A 24341-nucleotide genomic window follows, 5' to 3' on the forward strand; every position below is an offset into this window, starting at 1 on the left:
TCCACAATAACAAATAAAATTTAATAATAAAATTAATACATATAGTAACACCGCGAGTGAAACTAAAAGCTCTCAAAACAGTAGTACCAACTGTAAGTGGGATCAAGCAAGATCGATATGAACGAAGAGAATAAACTCCTATAATTCAAATATTAAACGATCTAGGTTGCTCAAAACACAGCAAAACCAAGCTTGGTACTTAACTTAGACGGTGTCTCCAGGGAAACCGACGAAGAAGCCATAATCCAATGAAAATAAGTGGAAAAACGAGAGCACAACAAAAATGCGGGTTACAACACAAGACGTGCTAAAAGGAGTTGGGTTCTGAGCGGATGCAGTGTTAGTAGTACCGAGTGAGGTTGAACGGCTCTCCTCTATTGGGGTTTCTGTCGTGGATGAATCTAAATAGTACGGGACCTCTGGATTATACGCCCAATTTTATACCGACACCAATAGGTGAGCGAGCTAGTTAACCTAGCACTCCTTTACATTTTTTTTCTGGTATATTTAGCAGTAAATTACCTAAGAATAAGTGCTAAATGGAGCTTATTCACTGGGCGGCACAGGTTCGAGCCCAGAAAATAAATTTTTGAATATACTTACCCGGTGATTATATAGCTGCAACTCTGTTGCTCGACAGACAACTCTACGGAAAAACTCGCCAGCGATCGCTACACAGGTTGCGGGTGTGCCCAACAGCGTCATCTGTCGACCAGATACCCAGCTCTCATGTAAACAAAGACTCAATTTTCTCCTCGTCCCACTGTGTCTCTATTGGGGAGGAAGGGAGGGTCATTTAATTTATAATCACCGGGTAAGTATATTCAAAAATTTATTTTATAATCAAAATAACATTTTTGGGCTCAAGCCATGGCGTCCTGATGGAAGGTTCCTTTTTGGTAGCTTCCTTGGGTATAAAACTACTAAGATATTCCCAGAGAATTTAACCACAGGTTATCACAGAATTCTAACTTCTGGAGCGAGTATCCCAAAGGTTTCCCTTTAAGACATCGTATATCAACAGGGGACGCATGTCTAAACGCGCCACATAGCTATCTTCACCCTGAACAGAGTTAATGCTTCGGTGTGTAAGGGTTGAGAATAGCTGGGAGCCGCTCCACAGCCAATCTCACTTGTGGCTACTACTGATACTCGAGACGTAAACAAACGGGCGCCATTGCTCAAATGACGTCACGCCCGTCTTCATCCTTTGTTTAGTAGCTGCCCTACTTAGACGGATTTTCCCTGTGCTCCTTTTATCGATTTGCATCTACGTTATGTCGCTACCTTCAGCCTCACCATCTTCTGGAAAGTTGAGTACAAGGTTCCAGTATTGTTTAGTTAAGCTCTGGCCGTAAAGTAAATATTACTTTTCGAGATAATTGCTGTTTTGTGGCAGAGCTGTGCCTCTACCGGACCCGCCATTTTATGGCGTCGTTGTTGTTATGCATGCCTTATTTAGTTAGCCACAACAACGCTTCCGGCCTTATTTACTAATCGAATACATTAGTTTATTTAGTCTTCATAGCTAGGAACTTTTATATCGTTTTTCGACGCTTTTTATCGGTCATCGATTGACCTCATACCAGTCGGCTTCTATAGCCCCCAGGCCAGAGCGCCTGTACATAAGTGTTCATGCATGATTTTATTAGTGATCCTAGACTAAGTTATGAAGATAGGGGCATTATTTTACAATACTTTCGACCGTGATGCAATGTTCTTTCGCCTTCAGGGACCATATAGGGGATAGGTTAGTTAGTGTCTCTTTCTAACCTAACCTACTTGTAGGACCCCTATATGCTTCCTTCATCCCCTGCCTTGGCATTCCCTCTAATTAGCCTTGATTCCCTTTCTGAGTAAAGGGATCAAGTGTCTAATGGAGTATTTATCGCCTCTCAGTCCTCCCTATGGGAATGAACCCCCCTTAGGGTTGCGTCCGAGAGTGAGGTTAGGCTAGCCCTACCTCTATGGCTAGGATTAGTCTATGACTATCCTGCGATAGCGATATGTCTTCTACCTTTCCTAGTTCAGGACTTTTAGCCCTGCTCTAGGTTAGGTTAGGAAGGTTTCTCTGTTCCCTGCTGAAACTGTACCCATGCACCGTTTCAGCCGATCTGCCTTATCTTAGGTTAGGGAGTGTCCTCCCTTTCCCTAGTGGCCGCTCTGGTACAGAAACCCTTCCTTGGAAGACTTCTCTCTACTCCCCTCCCCACCTATCTCTTGTATAGCCTAGCCTATGCTTAGGTTAGTCTATACCCACCTGTCCCCTGTCCTACAACTCCTCCTTAGGGTGGAGTAGTAGGGCTACCCGAGCTTCCCTGTGCAGTCCGCTCTGGTACATATACCCTTCATAGTGTCCTATGGGGTTAATCTCTAGATGTGTTCTGCATATGGGGGGCTCCCCCTCTTTGGGTGTCCCCTAGCCCTCCCTTGGGCTACCTAGCTCCCGGTCCTCTGTGACCCCTGCTCCTGGATGATAGAGCCTGTCTCTATCATGGGTACACCCTCTCAGGGGGGGGGATGTCCGGAGTCCATGACTGAACTTCCTGCATCCCTCCTCCCCCCCCCCCTGTCTCTCTCCCTATCCGGGTGCTGGTCTCTTGCCGCCTCCACTGTCGGCGATACCCGCCTCCTACCTTGGTGACTCTCCCTACCCTTGCCGCCAGCCCCCTGTGTGCCGGGGGACTGCCGACTGCCGCCGGCTCCTACCGGCGGCTCTCCTCCCTCCTAGCTTGTCGTCCGCTCGCCGGTCGGCCGCCGGAGTGCCGGCATCTATTGCCGGCAACCCGGTTCCGCTATACATTGTCCCAGTCACCAACCGGCATCCTCCGACTGCCGGAGCCGCCGCTCCCCTGCCGGCGTGCCGCCGTTGTACCGGCGGCCGCCACCCTGGTATACTCTTGACTTACATATTGTCTGTCTTGATGCCAGAAACTCTGTCGGAGCGACCTCCGGCATGCCGGCGGCTTGCCGGAAACCCCCGGAGGCGTCAAGAATACTTGCACCCCCTTCTTCTAGCTATCATATGATACTGATAGCCCTATACCGCAAACAGATGGACTGTTTCCACTATTAAGATCAATACCTTGGTACTGTTCTGTTAGGGATCATGCTGTCTCTTTGCACTCTTCTAATTCCAGCATGCTGCGTGCATCTTTGCACGGCTGGTTGCCGGAAGCAGTTACCTTAAAAGGAGGCCCTCTAGCCCCTAGTTTGGGACCGAATGATCTCGGTCCCAATCTTACCCTTGGTTTTTCCACGGAATTCCATTGCCCTATGGAACTCTAAGGAATACTATCCGGTGCCTTCGGTCTCTCGGATTATCCAAGGACAAAGCTTACGGTAACCAGCCGGGCGAGATGCATGGAGTATGTTCTCTTTACTATTTCAATCTCTATGCATCACACCCTTCTTTAAGTTAAAATTAATAATTAATATTAACTTAGTTTAAGAGCCATTCTTATGACTCCCCCATACTCATTTTCTCTTTCTTCCACAGGAGGAGCAGATGAAGTGTGACTTCGCCTTCTGCGCTGTGAAACGCCCGCAGTTTTACGGGCATACGGCTTGCAGGACTCACGCCCCTTGTGCCGACAAGAAAGGGGATCTGAAGTTTTGGAATCCACTGAACTGTACGGTATGCCAGGCTCACATGACTGACGCCTTCCATAACCCTCCCTCAGCGGAGGTCAGAGACATTTCTCGTGAAAAGCTACGCAAGTGGGTGCGTGGCTTCCAGAAAAATGCCACCGGCCCTTACCTGGCCACAGAAGAATTGAGGTCACTCCTGTTCCCTAAGGCCTCCCCTGATTCAGTGGTACCCAAAGACGTGATTCCCATTGTCCAACTTACAGTGGAACCTGATGTTGTCATGGCTCAGTCCATGCATGAGTGTCGCCTGGATTCCGGAGATGACGAACAGATGTCGGATGTCTCGGAAGACACCGAGAAGACGCTTATGGCTCAAGGAGCCGAAGATGACGAAGACAAGGTGGAATACGCCGAGTCGGAGCAAGAGGTCGCTCCTCCGTCCATCCCCCCTCCTACTCCTACACCGACGGAAGTGTCTATTCCGTCTACCTCCTCGACCCCGGATCCCTCTTCTTCCACTCAAGAATTGATCCGACTGATTAGAGCCGTCATGGACGACAGGTTGAAGGAGAATCAGGAGTCCATCAGGTCCATGATAGGATCCAGAGAACCGAAGAGGATTTCGGTTAAGGATCTCCCCGCTTGCTCACATGCCAACCCGTGGAGGTATGCTGAGCATATGGTGATTGCGACCGGCAGGATCTTTGTCAGCGATAAGATCGGCACGGTCCCCTTGGAAGACGTGGAGTTCTTCCCAAACTTTGAGGCCTACCCGGACTGTTACGTCCGTCTGCGCTCTGAACCTGCCTCGAAGGAAGAGACCGAACCGAAGGAAGAGATAGTGTTCGATCTCGCAAAGGCCCAGGCTATGCTAGCCACCACATTCAAGAGTAGGGGCTTTACCTGCTCTAAGCTTCCGGCCCTGATCAAGAAGCACCCTACTTATGTCGCACCTGAAAGTGCGATTCTTCCATTCCTGGAAAAGGCCTTAGCTGCGTGCCTTAAAGCTGCGGAAGAAGGGAAAGCCTGCCCTGCACTGGAGGAGTGCAGACCCTTCTCCATAGTAACTCCCCCTGACGCTCGAAACTGGAAGGATGTCCAGCATACTTTCGTCGTGGGAAAGCTAGATCCTGACGTCGCCGGACGTCAGTTTAATGAAGACCTCCCTAAGCTCAACGATCACCTCCTTCGTCGGGAACAAGATACGAAGGAGAGGCTCGCAGCATCCTTATCTCATCAAGTCCAACTTGAAATTATGGCCTGTGACACCAGAGTACCAGACCACTACATGGTACTCTCCAAATCCCACCTGATGACCGTGATGAAGGACTTGTACCACTTCATAAAGGCTCGGAGAGCCTGTCGTGAATTCGTGCTACCGTGAAACACGAACCCCGGAGGCTGATTTCCTCCAACATCTGGGGTAAACACCTCTTTCCCTCTGACCTCGTGAAGGAAATCACCGACAGAGCCGCCACGGAGAATAGGAACCTTCTCCACAAGTGGGGCATGTCCAAGAAAAGGAAACCCTCTCAGGACGACGGACCTCAACCTAGGAGGAAATCCCAAAAACAGAAACCCCAGCAACGTCAACAAAGACGTCAGTTTCCGGGACCCGCTACCTCCCAAGTGGTTGCCCAACCACAACAGACCTTTCAATTGGTCCCCCAACCGGTGTTGTCACAGTCACCGGTCTTCACCCCTGCTTTCGAGCAACAGTCAACTACCTTTCGTCCCAAAGGTAGAGGCTCATACAAGGGTGCAAGCAAAGACGCCTCTCGCCGTCCCTCCAGAGGCAGAGGAGGAAAGGGAGCTAGCGGCCGAGGCAGCAAGCCCTCGGGACACCAGAAGCAATGAAGTGCTTCCGGTGGGAGGAAGACTCCGCCAATTCCAGGATCGTTGGACCTTCGATCCCTGGGCACACAGCATCGTCAAGAAGGGTCTAGGCTGGAGTTGGACTCAACCACCCCCAACCTTCCAGCAATTCTTCCAACAATCAACCCCCCTTCTGGAAGAATATGTCCTAGATCTCTTGAACAAGAAGGTGATAAGGAAGGTAAAGTCCACCAGGTTCCAAGGGAGACTGTTTTGTGTCCCCAAGAAAGACTCCGACAAACTCAGAGTCATTCTGGACTTATCCCCCCTCAACAAGTTCATAGCGAACGACAAGTTCAAGATGCTGACTCTTCAACAGATAAGGACCCTTCTGCCTCGAGGTTCCTACACGGTCTCCATAGACCTGGCGGATGCCTACTGGCACGTTCCAATGAACCATCACGCTTCCTCCTACCTAGGATTTCGACTCCAAAGGAAAAGCTACGCCTTCCGGGCCATGCCCTTCGGCCTCAACGTGGCCCCTCGGATCTTCACAAAGCTGGCGGACGCCATAGTACAACAGCTCCGCCTCCGAAACGTCCAGGTGATGGCCTACCTCGACGACTGGCTAGTCTGGGCTCCATCGCCCGAAGATTGTGTAAAATCTTGCAACAAAGTCACCCAGTACCTAGAACACCTGGGATTCAAGATCAACGAGAAGAAATCTCGCCTCTCTCCAGCTCAGAAGTTCCAGTGGTTGGGAATCCACTGGAACCTTCAGTCACACCGCCTTTCCATCCCCCAGAAGAAAAGGAAGGAAATAGCAGGGTCTGTCAAGCGACTGCTGAAATCCAAACGCATTTCAAGACGCCAGCAGGAACGAGTTCTAGGCTCTCTACAGTTCGCCTCAGTGACAAACCCAGTGCTTCGCGCACAGCTAAAGGATGCCGCGGGAGTCTGGAGACGTTCGGCATCCATCGCTCGAAGAGACCTCAAGAGACGGCTTCCAAACAGACTGCGACTTCTTCTAAAGCCGTGGTCAGAAGCAAAGGCCCTGAAAAGGTCCATTCCTCTCCAACACCCTCCTCCATCACTCAACATCCACACGGACGCTTCGCTGGAGGGTTGGGGAGGTCACTCCCACCAAAAACAGGCTCAAGGCACCTGGTCTCCCCTGTTCAAGACGTTCCACATAAACATCTTGGAGGCCATGGCGGTCCTTCTAACCCTAAAGAAGTTATCCCCGCCGCCCTCGATCCACATCCGTCTAACCCTAGACAACTCGGTGGTAGTTCGTTGTCTCAATCGCCAAGGCTCAAGATCGCCCCAGATAAATCAGGTGCTTCTCCCAATCTTCCGTCTGGCAGAGAAGAAGTGGCACTTGTCTGCAGTTCACCTACAAGGATTCCGCAACGTGACAGCGGATGCTCTATCTCGGACAAACCCGATAGAGTCGGAATGGTCTCTAGACGCAAGATCGTTCTCCTTCATCTCTCACCAAGTCCCAGAACTTCAGATAGATTTCTTTGCAACGAGCGACAACAATCAACTTCCTCGGTATGTGGCCCCGTACGAGGACCCCAAAGCAGAAGCAGTGGATGCCATGTCACTGGATTGGAACAGATGGTCCAAGATCTACCTGTTCCCCCCCACCAACCTTCTGTTGAAAGTCCTCTCCAAACTGAGAACCTTCAAAGGGACAGCGGCCCTAGTGGCTCCCAAGTGGCCTCGGAGCAACTGGTACCCCCTGGTCCTGGAGCTGCAGCCCAAGCTGATCCCTCTCCCGGGCCCAGTTCTCTCTCAACAAGTACAGAAGTCGACTGTCTTCGCTTCATCATCGAAAATCAAGGACCTTCATCTCATGATTTTCTCTCCCTAGCCGCAAAGAAGAGGTTTGGGATCTCGAAGAAAAGTCTGGACTTCCTAGAGGAATACAAGACCGAATCCACAAGACGGCAATATGAATCATCCTGGAGGAAATGGGTCTCCTTCGTCAAGACAAAAAATCCTAAAGAAATCACGATTGATTTCTGCATGTCCTTCTTTATTCACCTTCATGGACAGGGATTAGCAGCCAATACGATATCAACCTGCAAATCGGCCTTGACCAGACCAATTCTATATGCTTTCCAAATTGATCTGTCCAGCGACATCTTCAACAAACTGCCGAAAGCATGTGCTCGCCTACGCCCAGCACCCCCACCGAAACCGATCTCCTGGTCACTAGACAAGGTGCTCCATTTCGCCTCCAACTTGGACAATGATTCCTGCCCTCTCAAGGATCTGACTCAGAAAGTTATATTTCTCTTTGCTCTCGCTTCAGGAGCTCGAGTCAGCGAAATAGTGGCTTTATCAAGAGAGGATGGACACATCCTGTTTACCGATACAGGTGAAGTTACCCTCTCCCCTGATCCGACGTTTCTCGCCAAAAATGAATTACCCACCAAAAGATGGGGCCCTTGGAGAATATGCCCCCTGAAGGAGGATGCCTCTCTATGTCCAGTAGAGAGCCTCAAGGTCTATCTTCGCAGAACTTCAAACTTTGGTGGAGGCCAACTCTTCAAAGGAGAAACATCGGGCAGCGACCTGTCACTGAAACAATTAAGAGCGAAAATCACCTACTTCATTCGCAGAGCGGATCCTAACAGTACACCCGCTGGTCATGATCCTAGAAAAGTGGCATCATCTCTGAATTTCTTTCAGAGTATGGACTTTGAAAGCCTTAAAAACTTCACGGGTTGGAAGTCCTCGCGAGTTTTCTTTAAACATTATGCGAAACAAGTGCACGAAGTCAAACATTTTGTGGTAGCCGCAGGTAGTGTTATGAAACCTGCACCTAACTCTGCGTAGAACAGTGAGTTACTTGGGACTCTAACTCTTCAGGTGCCTATGTTGACCCTCGAGCGATTCATAGTGATGTCGAAAACACTTAGTGCTTTTATAACTGTTCTTATCCCAGGTGAAATGTCATAGTTGTCACACAAGTGCCGCATGCCCTGAGCATGACGTGTTTTTTAATCAAAGACTTGCGTTCCTCGAGAACGAGTGCCTACTAATAAACTTGAAATTCCTTTTCAGATTCAAGAGCAAGTCTTTATTACTATGTACATTATAATTACTGTAAATGAACTTTACTTATTGCTGTAAATTATTTAATTTCTGCATTTGTGAAATAAAATTTCTATTTTATTACCTGTGCGTCTCAATCAGCTCCTACTTACTATGAAATACATGCCTGTCATAGTTTTATTACTCCCCCTTTTCCTTATGGTTATGAAGAAATTAAGATGCTAACTCTTAATTTATATTCACTCTGATTATGTAAGGTTCCAACACGAATACTTACTTTTATTACCCGGGAGATGAACCATCACTCTCAATACACAGTGCCCAACCACCACTGGTCTAATTTTCAGAATGTTTCTATACAAATACCAAACATTCGGCTTCATCTCCAAGTTCTTCAAGTTCTTCTATCAGGATGAATAGCCCTTCAATACCACTTTGACGTCAGCATGGCCCATGGGAACTTCACTGCCAAGGGGGGCAGGATGCTTCTTCCCTATGGTCCCTTATTAAAGATTACTATGCTGTTTTGTCAATGCCTTGGCACTTACTATTAGGGGAAAATCTACCACGATACATTGATTCTCTGGTATTCTTCCATCAGGACGCCATGGCTTGAGCCCAAAAAACGGATTTTGAGCGAAGCGAAAAATCTATTTTTGGGTGAGATAGCCATGGCGTCCTGATGGACCCTCCCTGCTACTTCATCCAGTTTTAGATCCCACCCTGTTCTACTGTATCATGGTGTTGGGCAAGCAACTGGCTTCAGGATGAAGACGGGCGTGACGTCATTTGAGCAATGGCGCCCGTTTGTTTACGTCTCGAGTATCAGTAGTAGCCACAAGTGAGATTGGCTGTGGAGCGGCTCCCAGCTATTCTCAACCCTTACACACCGAAGCATTAACTCTGTTCGGGGTGAAGATAGCTATGTGGCGCGTTTAGACATGCGTCCCCTGTTGATATACGATGTCTTAAAGGGAAACCTTTGGGATACTCGCTCCAGAAGTTAGAATTCTGTGATAACCTGTGGTTAAATTCTCTGGGAATATCTTAGTAGTTTTATACCCAAAGAAGCTACCAAAAAGGAACCTTCCATCAGGACGCCATGGCTATCTCACCCAAAAATAGATTTTTCGCTTCGCTCAAAATCCGTTTTTTCAATATTCAACTTAGCCGGTGATTATATAGCTGATTCACACCCAGGATGGTGGGTAGAGACCAGTAATATATGTTTACACTTTTATGAGCTAAGAGTTTTTTATTTCATTTTAGAAGTTATCAAAATAACAAAAACAAAATAAATAGGTACCTGGTAAGGAAGTCGACTTGAACAATTACTCTGCCTTTTAAGTACGTCTTCCTTACGGAGCCTCGCGATCCTCTTAGGATGCTGATCGACCCCTAGGATCTGAAGTATCAAGGGTTGCAACCCATACAACAGGACCTCATCAAACCCCTAATCTAGGCGCTCTCAAGAAATGACTTTGACCACCCGCCAAATCAACCAGGATGCGAAAGGCTTCTTAGCTTTCCGGACAACCCATAAAAAAACAACACTTCAAGAGACAGATTAAAAGGATAAGGAATTAGGGAATTGTAGTGGTTGAGCCCTCACCCACTACTGCACTCGCTGCTACGAATGGTCCCAGTGTGTAGCAGTTCTTGTAAAGAGACTGGACATCTTTCAAGTAAAATGACGCGAACACTGATTTGCTTCTCCAATAGGTTGCGTCCATTATACTTTGCAGAGATATATTTTGCTTAAAGGCCACGGAAGTTGTTACAGCTCTAACTTCGTGCGTCTTCACCTTAAGCAAAGTTAGGTCTTCCTCACTCAGATGTGAATGAGCTTCTCGTATTAACAATCTGATAAAGACTGACCAAGCATTCTTTGACATAGGCAAGGATGGTTTCTTAACTGAACACCATAAAGCTTCAGATTGGCCTCGTAAAGGTTTAGTACGCTTTAAATAGAACTTAAGAGCTCTAACAGGGCATAAGACTCTTTCTAGTTCATTGCCTACGATCTCCGATAAGCTGGGGATATCGAAAGATTTAGGCCAAGGCCGAGAAGGCAGCTCATTTTTGGCTAGAAAACCAAGTTGTAGCGAACAAGTGGCTTTTTCTGACGAAAATCCGATGTTCTTGCTGAAGGCATGAATCTCACTGACTCTTTTAGCCGAGGCTAAGCATACCAGGAAAAGAGTCTTAAGAGTGAGATCTTTCAGGGAGGCTGATTGTAACGGCTCCAACCTGTCTGACATGAAGAATCTTAGTACCACGTCTAAATTCCATCCAGGGGTAGCCAAACGACGCTCCTTGGTGGTCTCAAAAGACTTAAGGAGGTCTTGCAGATCTTTATGTTTGGAAAGATCTAAGCCTCTATGCCGGAAGACCGATGCCAACATGCTTCTGTAGCCCTTGATAGTGGGAGCTGAAAGGGATCGTCCTTTTCTCAGGTATAAGAGAAAAACAGCTATTTGAGCTACAGAGGTACTGGTCGAGGATACAGAAACTGACTTGCACCAGTCTCGGAAGACTTCCCACTTCGATTGGTAGACTCTAATGGAAGACGCTCTCCTTGCTCTAGCAATCGCACTGGCTGCTTCCTTCGAAAAGCCTCTAGCTCTCGAGAGTCTTTCGATAGTCTGAAGGCAGTCAGACGAAGAGCGTGGAGGCTTTGGAGTACATTCTTTACGTGTGGCTGACGTAGAAGGTCTACCCTTAGAGGAAGACTACTGGGAACGTCTACTAACCATCGAAGTATCTCGGTGAACCATTCTCTCGCGGGCCAGAGGGAAGCAACTAACGTCAACCTTGTCCCTTCGTGAGAGGCGAACTTCTGCAGTACCTTGTTGACAATCTTGAACGGTGGGAATGCGTAGAGATCCAGATGTGACCAATCTAGGAGGAAAGCATCTATATGTATTGCTGCTGGGTCCGGGACTGGAGAGCAATAGATTGGAAGCCTCTTGGTCAGCGAGGTTGCAAAGAGATCTATGGATGGTTTACCCTAAGTGGCCCAAAGTCTCTTGCACACATCCTTGTGGAGGGTCCATTCGGTTGGAATTACTTGCCCTTTCCGACTGAGACAATCTGCTATGACGTTCAAGTCGCCTTGGATGAACCTCGTTACTAGGGAGATGTCTTGACCTTTTGACCAGATGAGCAGGTCCCTTGCGATCTCGTACAACGTCAGTGAGTGGGTACCTCCTTGTTTGGAGATGTACGCCAAGGCTGTGGTGTTGTCCGAGTTAACTTCCACCACTTTGCCTCGAAGGAGAGACTTGAAGCTTTTCAAGGCCAGATGTACTGCCAACAGCTCCTTGCAGTTGATATGCATGCTCCTCTGACTCGAGTTCCACAGTCCTGAGCATTCCCGACCGTCTAGTGTCGCGCCCCAGCCCACGTCCGATGCGTCCGAGAAGAGAACGTGGTTGGGAGTCTGAACAGCCAGGGGAAGACCCTCTCTTAGGTTGATATTGTCCTTCCACCAAGTCAGACAAGACTTTATCTTTTCGGAAACCGGGATCGAGACCGCTTCTAGCGTCTTGTCCTTTTTCCAGAGAAAAGCTAGATGGTATGAAGAGGACGGAGGAGTAGTCTTCCTTGTGACACAAATTGTTCTACGGATGACAGCGTCCCTACCAGACTCATCCACAGCCTGACTGAGCAGCGTTCCTTCTGCAGCATCTTCTGGATGGATAGCAGGGCTTGATCTATTCTGGGGGCTGATCGTCTTGTTGTTCAGCAACGTCCTCATCAGAGGGTTCCTCATCCGAAAACTGATGAGGAAACGGCAACGGAGTGGGCAACGTCTGGCTCGCTGAGTCCGGTCGCACTGGTGCATGCGTGACGGAGCTGGACGCAACATCATGGAACTGCTGCACAGTCTGTGAACTGTCAACAACCATGGGTGCGCGAGGAAGCACAGCGTCAACCCGAGACTGTCTAGACTGTCTGGGTTGTGCAGTCAACACCCTACCGGGTTGCTGAGGTTGACGCACTGCGTCAAAACAAGTCACCTCTGCTGGTTGTTGAACGTCCTGAACGTCAACAACCACCTCCGAGCGTCGCTTAACGACAACGAGCGGCTGGCAACCCACACTGGGTCGCATCGGTGGAGGAACCACCTCAACTGGCAGACGCAAGTAGGTTACCTCAGCGTCAACAGGGCGCACAACCGACCGGTTGGAAGGTTGTTGGCCAGAAGGTTCGGTAGCAACCTTCTCCGCATTAAAGTCCTCTATCAAGAACGCAAGCTTGGACTGCATGTCTTGCAGCAAAGCCCATTTAGGGTCTACGGGAGCAGGTGCGGCCACAGACGGGGTTAGCGACTGAGGCGATACCGCTTTCCATCCCTGAAAGCCTTGTTTATGCATGACATAATTGTACAGCAAAACTTCAAAGGCTCTAAAACAGCTGTGAAGTTGACCTGTAAAAAACTTGGAGCGTTTCCTGGCCAGGCGCCAGGGAGAGTCTACGAGATTTGAGAAGTCTATCTGGGCAGAGGCATGAACTCCCAAGCCGAGAACTTCTCTCGTGTCATATCAGACTCTCGCTCTATAAGCCAGTTTAAAAGAAGGGAAAGCAAAGGCTGTATCCTCCAAACTCCTCCTGGTGAAAAACCAGTCGCCTAGCCAACGTAAAGCTCTCTAGGAGAGCGAGAGAGCACTAGCTTAAAAACAACGGCTTCGAAGTAGCTAGGCCTAGTGTAAGCTCTGACGTTTAGGCGAACGAGGAGCAGCAGTTACAAAAAGATCCGGACAAAGATCCTTAAAAAAAATCATCATGATTTAATTAAAGTCCATAGGGGGCTAAGCAGCTTTAGGCTCCTCTCCGTCTGACAGAGTCCTCAAGGGAATATCAGTAGGAGGGGGAACAGCAACTTCCTCATCTACAGGAACCTTGTCCGATAAAAGCTGAGTCTCAAGCAAGGGAGAGACCTACCGTGGTGGCAATGCTTTACAAGCAGAGTCCACACTCACTGGTGCATTAGTAGCGGACCAGAACGCAACGTCATGTAACTGCTTGACAGTCTGTGAACTGTCAACAACTGAACTGTCAACCACAACAGGTGCGTGAGGACGCACAGCGTCCACTCAAGACTGCTTTGACTGCCTAGACTGAGCAGTCAAAACAACTCTAGAAAGCGGAGGTTGACGCACAGCGTCAAAACAAGTCAACTCCGATTGTTAGTGAACGTCTTGAACGTCAACAGGAGCATCAGCAAGTGGCCTAACGTCCAAATGCGGCTGAAAAACCACACGAGACCGCATCGAGTGTGGTTCTAAACAACCTGCGTGACGTGACTTAGCTACGCCAACGTCAACAGTAAGCACAAAGGAACGTTAGGTTGGCTGAAAGCCAGGATATCGATGAGATAAACGGCTAGACTCAACGGACTAATCGGCAGAATAGTCTTCCATAAGGGAGGCAAGCATATACTGCATGTCTTGCCATACAACCCATTAAGGAGAAACGGAAATGGTTGTGGTAAGAGACGAGGGTAACGCCTGTGACCGCAACACTTTGCCAACAAAAAAAGACTCTCGGAGTCTGTGTTACGCTTTTGTTAGGCGGCGAGCAGTTATCCGATGACTGCATAGGGTCAGAGCTGTCCTAATGGCTGTAACCAGGACGCTGGACCTGTCCTGAAAGGACTGACTTTCGCTTAAGGGCTTCGAAACCTTGTGACAGGTTTCTTATGCGAAAAGCCTTCGGATGACGAGGAGAAACAACGTCTCTCTCGTCTTATGGTAGGGGAGATCTTGGTAAGATACACCCGATACCATAGAGGGAAACGTCTGTTCGTTGATCAAGGCCTCTCGAACCCATAAGTCGTTTGACATTACTTCTCCCCTGGGCTTGGGAGCATGCAAGAGGTCCCGGACTAGGTGAACGACAGGCACGAACAGACGAACCCTCGGACGCAACACTGTAACACTTTGCGCATATCACTTTATCACTTCGATTTTCTGTTTTGCACTTATTTCACTGAAATCGAAACTTTTACTGATTTCTACCTGAAACACGCAATTCTACCCTTCATTAAACGGTAGTAATTGCGAAATCAGTTGCATAATGCAAGCTCATTAATACCAGCAAAAAACAGAAAACATATTTTAAGATAAAAAAATCAGTGGCAGGGAAAGAGACTAAACACTAGTTCATATAAACTACGTTTGCAATCTCTCACCGCACATAGCCTGGGGACGAGAATAAAAAACTAAAAACGTTTTATCCTTCCTCCCCGTACAGAGACTAGGGACGAGAGTAACTCGAGAACAACGTTACCCGCTTGAACGGAACGTTTTCTCTCCTCTCTCTCCCTCCATCTCTATCTCTCTCTCTCTTTCTCTCTTGATTTCGCACCTAAGAGAAGAGCCCAATTATATTTCGTCTAAAAAACATGTTATTTGACTAAAGCAAAAAACTGAAAGGTTTTTCAAATAAAAAGTTCCTTTAAAATAGAATTTAAAACATTTAAGCTAAGAAAGAATGAACAAAACGTCAGAATCGATTTACTCTTACTGCAAAGTGAAACCGTGATACACTCTCTCTCTATCGTAACGATAGAGCGCATGTTGAACGTCCTAAATGTCAACAACTGCGTAGCATAAATAAACTAAACGTTAGTTCATCTTTGAAAACAGTACGAAGACTATCAAAGAAATTCTTTCATAAGATATTACATTTAAAAAGTTTTAAATCCTAAGCTCTTTAAAAGCTAATTACGATATAAAGGGCTCAACGTTGATTAACTTCGGTTTCCAAGTTAGGACCGCCTACTCTCAGGAAAGGTCGCATATAAACAAAACATTAAAATTTATTTTTATATGTTTATAATAAATGGAAAGTTAATCGAAGAGGCCTAATAAAGGTGGAGAGATATAAAATATATAGAGGAAAATCTATAAATAATTTATAACGTGATAAGATAATTACTAAAAGCCTAAACACACTTCCGTCTAAGGGAAGGGTCGGCCATTTAAAAGTGAAAGAAAGTCCATACTCTCTTTGTCACCATAATTAAATCTATCCAAAACGAGTTCAAGATTTAAGATGAAGATAAAACACCTGCATTGCGAAAGCTCAAAACTAGAATATAGTACTTCACCAAATAGATGTGAAAAACTCCAGTTTAGCAACAGCGAGTAAAGTACGTCTTGTCGACACGTCGACAGAGAGAAAATTGAGTCTTTGTTTACATGAGAGCTGGGTATCTGGTCGACAGATGGCGCTGTTGGGCACACCCGCAACCTGTGTAGCGATCGCTGGCGAGTTTTTCCGTAGAGTTGTCTGTCGAGCAACAGAGTTGCAGCTATATAATCACCGGCTAAGTTAAATATTGAAAAAATACTATTAGAAAATGTGTTAGAAAAAATTTGTAAAAACATCTCTTGAATAAATGATCTAATGTCAGTTGTGACAGGGAAACTGACCATGAAGGTAGATTTCATAGTATTGGAACTGCTATGAAAGCATCATTCAAAAAGAAGTTTTACCATTTTATATCTAGAAGACAACCAAACTGCTCTCGACTGGCTATTGCAGTGGCAAGACAAAATACGATGATGATAATGATTTCTATGAACTTCCCTTCATGTTCATATTGATTCTCTTTTAAAGCTTGGCTAATGTCGATATTTACACTAAAACTAAAAAATTCTGTTTTTTCCTTTTCACTAGACTTATCGCACAAGTGCAATACAAAGAAAATCTAGATGATCTTAAAATATTCTATAGTATATTAATTACAGTATTCATTATAGTACTTCTAATGTAGTTTACTTATTTCCTTTCCTCACTGGGCTAATTTTCCATTTTGGAGCCTTGGGCTTACAGCATCCTGCTTTTCCAACTAGAGTTGTAACTTCGCTAGTAATAATCAATAATAGTAGTAATTATAATAATAATATTTGTAAGGTCAGCACCTATGGAATGACTGTTTGAAGCTGGGAACCCAGTAGGTGAACAAAATACTTAAAATGAAAAGGATTACAATTTAACTATGAAAGAAACCCTTTCTGGTATACCCTGGAACATGAGAGCTGGGCTACCCTTAAATCTGCACTCTTTGGTGTAGATTTAACAGTTCCTCCTTTACTTAAAGCACATAGCTGTCACTCACAATCCAAAGAAAGAGGCAACCCCCTTGGATGATACGTTTGACAGTAAGTAGAGAAATGAGAAACTCATTCTTCCTCATTCCAGTTTTCATGAGGCTAAACTAACTAGTTTAGCTTTTCGATCCCATGAAATTAAAACACTCTTGATGGACCTTGATGTGTATGGAGGTGTAGACCTAGACAGAATTTGCCTTTATTTCCTATAAAGACTGCTAATTTCTTAGCTCCTGAGTTGCTTGTGTTTTCCATAAATTAGCAAGAAGAGTATTTTAGCATTTATGGGAGAATTGGTAATGTTACTTAGTGGTGCTGTACAATCATATTTCATCTTATTATTTTCACTTCTCGTTGGATAAATATTCATTTGTTCATTGAAAAAGAACTTCTTATAGTGTATTTACAATAGTGTACTGTGTACAAAATACTGTAGGCTGAGGCTTAAAAACATGGCATTTGATTCTGTCAGGTAACCTAGTTTTAGAATAAATTATTGCATTTAGAAAAAAAAAAATTATGATTTTTAAAAAGGTAATTATGCTTCATTAAAGCATTTTTGTACTTTTATTTTCAAATTTTGGGTGCATTTCAATAATCAACAATTAGTGACTTTATTTTACTTTTGGTTGTGATCAGCTGATCTAATGCTGCCATTATCGAGAATATACGCACATACAAATAACGAAAAGTATTGTCGATATGTTCTTTACTTATTTTGAACATTTTCATAATGAATACTATAAAAGCACCATTATGTTATGAATATACGCACATACAAATAACGAAAAGTATTGTCGATATGTTCTTTACTTATTTTGAACATTTTCATAATGAATACTATAAAAGCACCATTATGTTATAGCCTATCATAGTTTTCATACAACAATCATATGATACGGATGAATGCGCTAATTATTCATTTAACACTATAAAGTCCAAAGGAATTGAATGAGCAAACTTTCATTACCCATCTGACTGTACTGTAGTGACAGTATTATACATATACACTGTATTACAGTTATATACAGTCAGCCCTCCATATCAGCAGGTTCTTTCTTTGCAAGTTCGCTCTTTCGTGACACAGAGAACTGCATAACCTATTAAATAAAACATCACATATTTGCAGATTTGCAAGAAGTACTCTTAAGGCATGATGATTTCAAACAACCTGCGCTCCTTTGCACCCGGCTTGCTTCATTGCCACTTCCCTCTCTGCCCAGCAGAACATCCCATGTCATGCTGACTCGACCTCAGCTTTGCATTGACTCTCCTCGCGCGTGCATCGTCTCTCCTCGCGCGTGCATCATCCACTTAGGTCCTTTTTGAGCAGAATCATGTTTTCATGTATAAAAAGTGATGTATTTGTATACAGTAGTATCTACTCCTGTAAAGTGCTTATATTTACCAGGCAATGTACTGTAGATGTGTGATTCCTTACAGTACTGCGCAAGACAATGCATCAGGAGTTGCGTCATGCTTCAAGACTGAAATAGTACTTTGTACGAAATGGTTAGTGGTCTTTTTATAAAATATGTAAACTTAGTTAACCTTAAATACAGTATCATTATATACATACTGTACAGTACAGTATTACAATAATGTATACAGTAGTATTGTTAATTAACGAAATTGTCCAGTACCGCACGTAAAGCACTACTGTACTCTACATTATGTAACTGTAGGCTACGTGTGCGGCGAGCTGTCAAACAGTGTGGGTTGTCTGTACAAAAATAATTAAGCTGTACTGTAGTGATAGTACTGTACATATATTGCAGTACAGTACTATATACACAACAATATCAGTGAGTGTTATATTAGATAGGAACAACAGCGTTTTGTTGTTACAAGTGTCCCGATGACTACTGTAGTGTTACGTACTGTACTGTGCCATAGCCTTACTGTGTATAATATGTAGTGTACACATGTGGACATATACTGCACACTTACTGAAATGTGGTAATTCATTTACAAAATACTTATACTGTGATAAAAAGGAAATAAAAATAATATTAGGCAGTATTTAGTGTGGTCAACCACACGTAGGCAATGGACAGCGAATTGGTAAGATTAGGAGCTATCCCACCCCTGTTACTGTTTTTAGAATGATATATTGTTAATTTATTCTCACCATTTATTTATTTCCTTATTTCCTTTCCTCACTGGGCTATTTTTCCCTGTTGGAGCCCTTGGGCTTATAGCGTCTTGCTTTTCCAACTAGGGTTGTAGCTTGGCAAGTAATAATAATAATAATAATAGGGCAGCAAGTATTCGTGGATTCTTGGTCTTCACACTTGTCTCTGTTACCTAACCCCCGTGAATGAGGAGGGGTGACTGTACACTACAGTATCAGTGAGTGTTGTTAGTGTACATGTACTTATGCAGAGTAGTGTGGCGCTGACTTTCATGTTATGAGTCACTTTACCTTTAAGGTAGAAGGTTGGCCAGGGCACCAGCCACGCGTTGAGATACTACCGCTAAGAATTATTGGGTCCTTTGACTTGCCACACAGTACAACATTGGATCCTTCTCTCTGGTTATGGTTCACTTTCCCTTTTGCCTACATATACATTGAATAGTCAGGCCTATTCTTTACTTATTCTCCTATGCCCTCATGCACCTAACAACACTAAGATTACCAAACAGTTCTCCTTCACTCAAAGGGTTAACTACTGCAATGTAATAGTTCAGTGGCTTCTTCATCTTAATAAGGGTAGAAGAGACTCTTTAGCTATGGTAAGAAACTCTTCTTGGAGGACACTCCAAAATCAAACCACTGTTCTCTGGTCTTGGATAGTGCCATAATCTCTGTACCATGGTCTTTCACTGTCTTGGGGTAGAGTTCTCTTGCTTGAGGGTACACTCAGGCACACTATTCTATCTTGTTTCTCTTCCTCTTGTTTTTTTAAGTTTTTATAGCTTATATATGAAAGATTTATTTTGATGTTGTTATTTTTCTTAAAATATTCAATTTCAGTAGTTAATTACTTCTCTTTTAGTTTCCATATTTACTTTCCTCACTGGGCTATTTTCCCTGTTGGAGCCCTCAGGCTTATAGCATTCTGCTTTTCCAACTGAGGTTGTAGCTTAGCAAGTAATAATAATAATAATACTGAAATTGTGTTAATAAATAATGTACAATTACCTCTGAAAAGTAATATGAACTACAATATTGTGATAGAAGCCACGTATAAACTATGTAGTCCAGTACAGTCTGTTGCCTGGTCTATTAGTCACCCACACCTACGTAGTGGTCTGTGTTTTGGGAGGATTATAAGTTGACACAACCACCTAATCCCCAAAATAAGGAAGGACAACTATTGCAAGAAGAAGGAAGTAGAACCCACTGTCCAGGTAGAAAGGGTGACCGAAGGCACCAAAGCTCCTCTATCAACGAGGTGTAGTCATGGGAAAATTGTGGTAAAGATCCATGACACTGGGTCAGGGTCCCAGCTCATGACAGGGGGCTGAAAACCACACAGGATGAGAGCAATTACATCCATAATGGAATACTCTAACTCAGGATTATTCCCCTTTTTCACTATTGGTCCAAGGTTCAGTGCTTTAAAGGCAGACGAATCATGAGCACCCTCATATCAAGCAAGGTTGCTCTGGTGAGTCATTCTCCCCCTCACAAAAATGACCATTCTGTCCAAAGAGGAACATTATTAGTAGCTGATGAATGGCCTGGTAGGTTAAAACAACAGAGGAAGAATCCATGGCACTGATTGCTGCAAAGAAAGAAAGAGTTACGTAATCTTCCCTCTTGGCTTTCACAGACGGGAGTAATGACAGCCACAAGTGGTACCACCCTCCCAACTCACTCTACCAAAGTATTGCAAGAAGGCAGAGCTAAAACTAACTTTCTGAGCAGGAAGGGTGATAGAGGGCACCATGGCTTCTCCACCTACCAGGGAAAAGAGTGTATGAGGCCATACACCTCTATCCCGCCTACCTACAGAGGTAGCAGGGGAGACCCGAGGTGTGGTCATAAGGGAGCTGTGGCACAGATCTATAACACGGCTGTCATGGGCCGGGCCCATGACAGGGGGACGGGGACCAATCGGGTGCCATCCACCCACCTTTAAGAGAGGTGGTGTTGTATGGAACCCTTTCCTTTCAAATACAGCTGGCTTTCCTGGACGTCTTACTTTTTTCTCTTCATCATCTTACAAAAAGTATTAGACTCGGTGTTGAAAGTCAAAGAGGAGAATGAGGAAGAGTCAGAGGAGGAAGACGAATATGCAAATTTTCTTCTTACCAAGCCTCACCTCAGGCTCTTCAAGCAGTGGAGTCAAGGTTTGAGTGACCAATGATGATGATGCTTCCCCAAAGGGAGAAACTATTCAGGTTGCTCCAACAAGAACCACAACACTGGGGCATACTCACAGGGGCCTGTGATCCAGACACAAGCAGGGTCATAGGCGCTGAGGGAGTGAGATACACAGGCCCTCAGTAGTCTGTACAGAAACAGGTAATGAGTCTACAACCTCTGATAGGGTGCGATGAACACTGGGGGATCCCCACACGCATCAAAATCTGAAAAGCTCACCAATCTAGATATGAGGGGTCCTTACTCCTGACATATACTCCCTAGGGATTGAGCCAGGGGCATATGTGCAGGGGCAGCAGTAGTAGATGCACTCAATGAGGAGACGAATGAAATGAAAGACTTCTTAGATATCTTGTTGGGTGTTACCAAGACAGACGCCAGAGAAAACTTGTTTCTCTCCAAAAAGCACAGAGAGTGAGTGTGATTCTAAAGCTGCCTTATACATAAACCAGTTGCATCAAGCAAGTAAAAAACTCTTGCTTTACATCTATTGTAACTGCAATCAACAGCCAGCATTCCCTTCTTGAAAAGAACGCGAAAAAGCTTGTTCAATGGTGGAGCAGTTCGTTCGTACTCATTGTGGTTGAAAACAAAGAGCAGAACTTCCAAGAGGTTGGGGCAGGGCTCCTCATCTGCACTCATCACCTGTCTTTTACTACCTAGTTAAAGAATTCAATAGTTGTTCCACCTTACTCTGAAAACATCTCCCTCTATTTGAAGGACGAAAGATTTGTATATAGGTAGGAACATCTAATATTTGTTTAATAAAATGCTAACAAATATCTATACTACTAATAAAGTTTTAACTATTTTTATCTTTTGTTATTGTTGTAAGGCTGATAATACTAGGAAAGAGAAGACTGTGGATACATGACAATTCTATGACACCAAGAGGACAAAACATACTGAATATCAAAGATTGGAATGTCTGATGGCAGAGCAGAATGGATATGTAACTTTGAAAACCAATGTTAGAAAAATGACTGAAAAGGAATCACAACAGAAAATGTAATGGCCATGGAAAGGGGTGGATACAACTGAATGTAACAGATAATACCACAGGAGAGATTCTAAAGTTAGAATGGAGAATGGAATTCTCTATAAACACTAAGTATGCATGTGAAAAGCTCATGGCAAAAAGACTGCAGAATTTGGAAGATGTTGAATATCTGTTACTTTAACAACAATTATAATTTAAGGCCTGTACTGAGAGGGTGATTCAAAAATTGGCAGCAATTACCAGGATAAAGTAAAACTGTACTGTTGGAGCAATGGCATAGATAAATATCTAACTAAATAAAAACAAATAATGCAGAAGAATATTCAGAAAATGAAGAGAGGAAATTTATTGAGATTCATAGCTGGGAGTGTACAGAGATGATTGCACAACATATTAGGATAGGTATGGCGGAATACCAATCGGTCGGAAGGTCCAGATTATGAAAAGAAGATAAAGATCATGGATTGGTGGCATTCAGACAGAAAAATATAAAAATTACTAGAAAGTTGAGAAAACTTATCAACATTTAGTCACATGTAAGGAAAATAGGACACACAAAAATGCTAATGATGATAATGCAATAGTAAACTCCACCTATTGTAGCTAACCTATGAAATGAAGTACAGTTAGTTTTTCCTATATGGTGTAGCCCCAGTTTTGACGTAAGTCTTAACACGCCTAAATACAGTACTGTATGCAAGCACTGAAGTTACACACTTATGCTAATGCACTACTAAAGTCCTAACCTATGACATGAAAAACCCTCTAAGTCATGAATCATAATTAATAGTAACAAAAACACACATAGGATATAATGAACCAGCAACACAAAAAAATACAATTCTTTTATGGGAGCTGCATTGTATTTACAAAATATTGTAAGTTTAAACTATTGTAACCCAAAGACTAACTTATTGATGAAAATTAAAAATTAAAAATGAGTCTTGAGCACGCAATACTCTTGTTAATTGTAGAAATTAATATGCCCTATGCATGTACTGTACTGTAAAAAAAAATTTTTGAATGATGAAATTAACACATCCTGGAGGTTAAAAAAGCTATATCAATGAGTCACTTACAGCAATCATAATCAGACTTTCAGCATTTAATTTCAAGGACAAGTATGACTTGTTTCAGTAATCCCATTCTAAATACAGTATTAGCATTTTCTTACAGAAATAATAATAAAACATAGATCAGTACAAAACAATTACCTGGGGCAGATGACATTGAAGGAAGCAGATGGAAAGACAAATCCTGAGGAACAGCCCAAATATATGAATATTCTGGAGATAAAAGATCAGAAAGTTTGAATATTCTATCTTTGCTCCACAACAGTACTTCCAATAGTCTTTCGTCACTTAGGGCTTTTTCTTGGAGAGTGCTGGCAGAAGAACTACTTGGAAGAGATAGCCAATTATTAAAAATTCAAATACAAAAGTAATAAAAAGCATTTGAAACCATATGTAACTTAAAAACTGGACTTGCATTCTTTTGACACAACTTTTTCTTGATCATAAAGTATCAGGCAGTCTCTGGGAAGAGAGTACTTGGATCAAAATTTGGATAAGAAATTAATAACTATGATGGATACAGGACGTGATACTTAGAATTCTAATAAAATTTCTTATTTCTATACTCACCTGTGTATTTCCTCCCGAAACCCGGTTTAATCAATGTTTACCTGTGAAATATGTTATTTTCCTTAGTAAAATAAATTTTTGAATATACTTACCCGATGATCATATAGCTGTCAGCTCTGCTGCCCGACAGAAAAAACCTACGGGCGGAATACGCCAGCGATCGCTATACAGGTGGGGGTGTACATCAACAGCGCCATCTGTCAAGTAGGTACTCAAGTACTCGATGTCAACAAAGAACCAATTTTCTCCTCTGTCCACTGGGTCTCTATTGGGGAGGATGGGTGGGTCCTTTAATTTATGATCATCGGGTAAGTATATTCAAAAATTTATTTTACTAAGGAAAATAACATTTTTCAATATTAAACTTACCCGATGATCATATAGCTGATTCACACCCAGGGGGGTGGGTAGAGACCAGCATTACATGTTGACATTATATGAGCTAAGTATTCCGTATTTCATTTTAGCAGTTATTCAAAATAACAAACATAAAATAAATGAGTACCTGGTAAGGAAGTCGACTTGAACAATTACTCTGCCTTTTTAAGTACGTCTTCCTTACTGAGCCTCGCGATCCTCGTAGGATGCTGAGCGACTCCTAGGAGCTGAAGTATGAAGGGTTGCAACCCATACTAAAGGTCCTCATCAAAACCTCTAATCTAGGCGCTTCTCAAGAAATGACTTTGACCACCCGCCAAATCAAGTAGGATGCGAAAGGCTTCTTAGCCTTCCGGACAACCCAAAAATATTTCAAGAGAAAGATTAAA

At 44.0% G+C, this 24341-nt stretch overlaps 1 protein-coding gene across 5 annotated transcripts in view; it reads right to left on the minus strand.

The window, feature by feature from the left end:
• The window catches only part of GluRS-m (putative glutamate--tRNA ligase, mitochondrial), a 130989-nt gene that overhangs the window by 26625 nt on the left and 80023 nt on the right, over positions 1-24341 (minus strand). For 4 of the 5 annotated variants that reach the window (XM_068354502.1, XM_068354488.1, XM_068354499.1 and 1 more), the window contains exon 7: positions 23146-23330. In XM_068354502.1, the coding sequence (XP_068210603.1) occupies positions 23146-23330 (185 nt within the window). The remainder of the gene's footprint in view (positions 1-23145; positions 23331-24341) is intronic. The other variant, XM_068354509.1, reaches the window with a different exon arrangement.

The sequence above is a fragment of the Palaemon carinicauda genome, chromosome 2 (assembly GCF_036898095.1).
Source record: "Palaemon carinicauda isolate YSFRI2023 chromosome 2, ASM3689809v2, whole genome shotgun sequence".
Classification (NCBI taxonomy): Eukaryota; Metazoa; Arthropoda; class Malacostraca; order Decapoda; family Palaemonidae; genus Palaemon; species Palaemon carinicauda.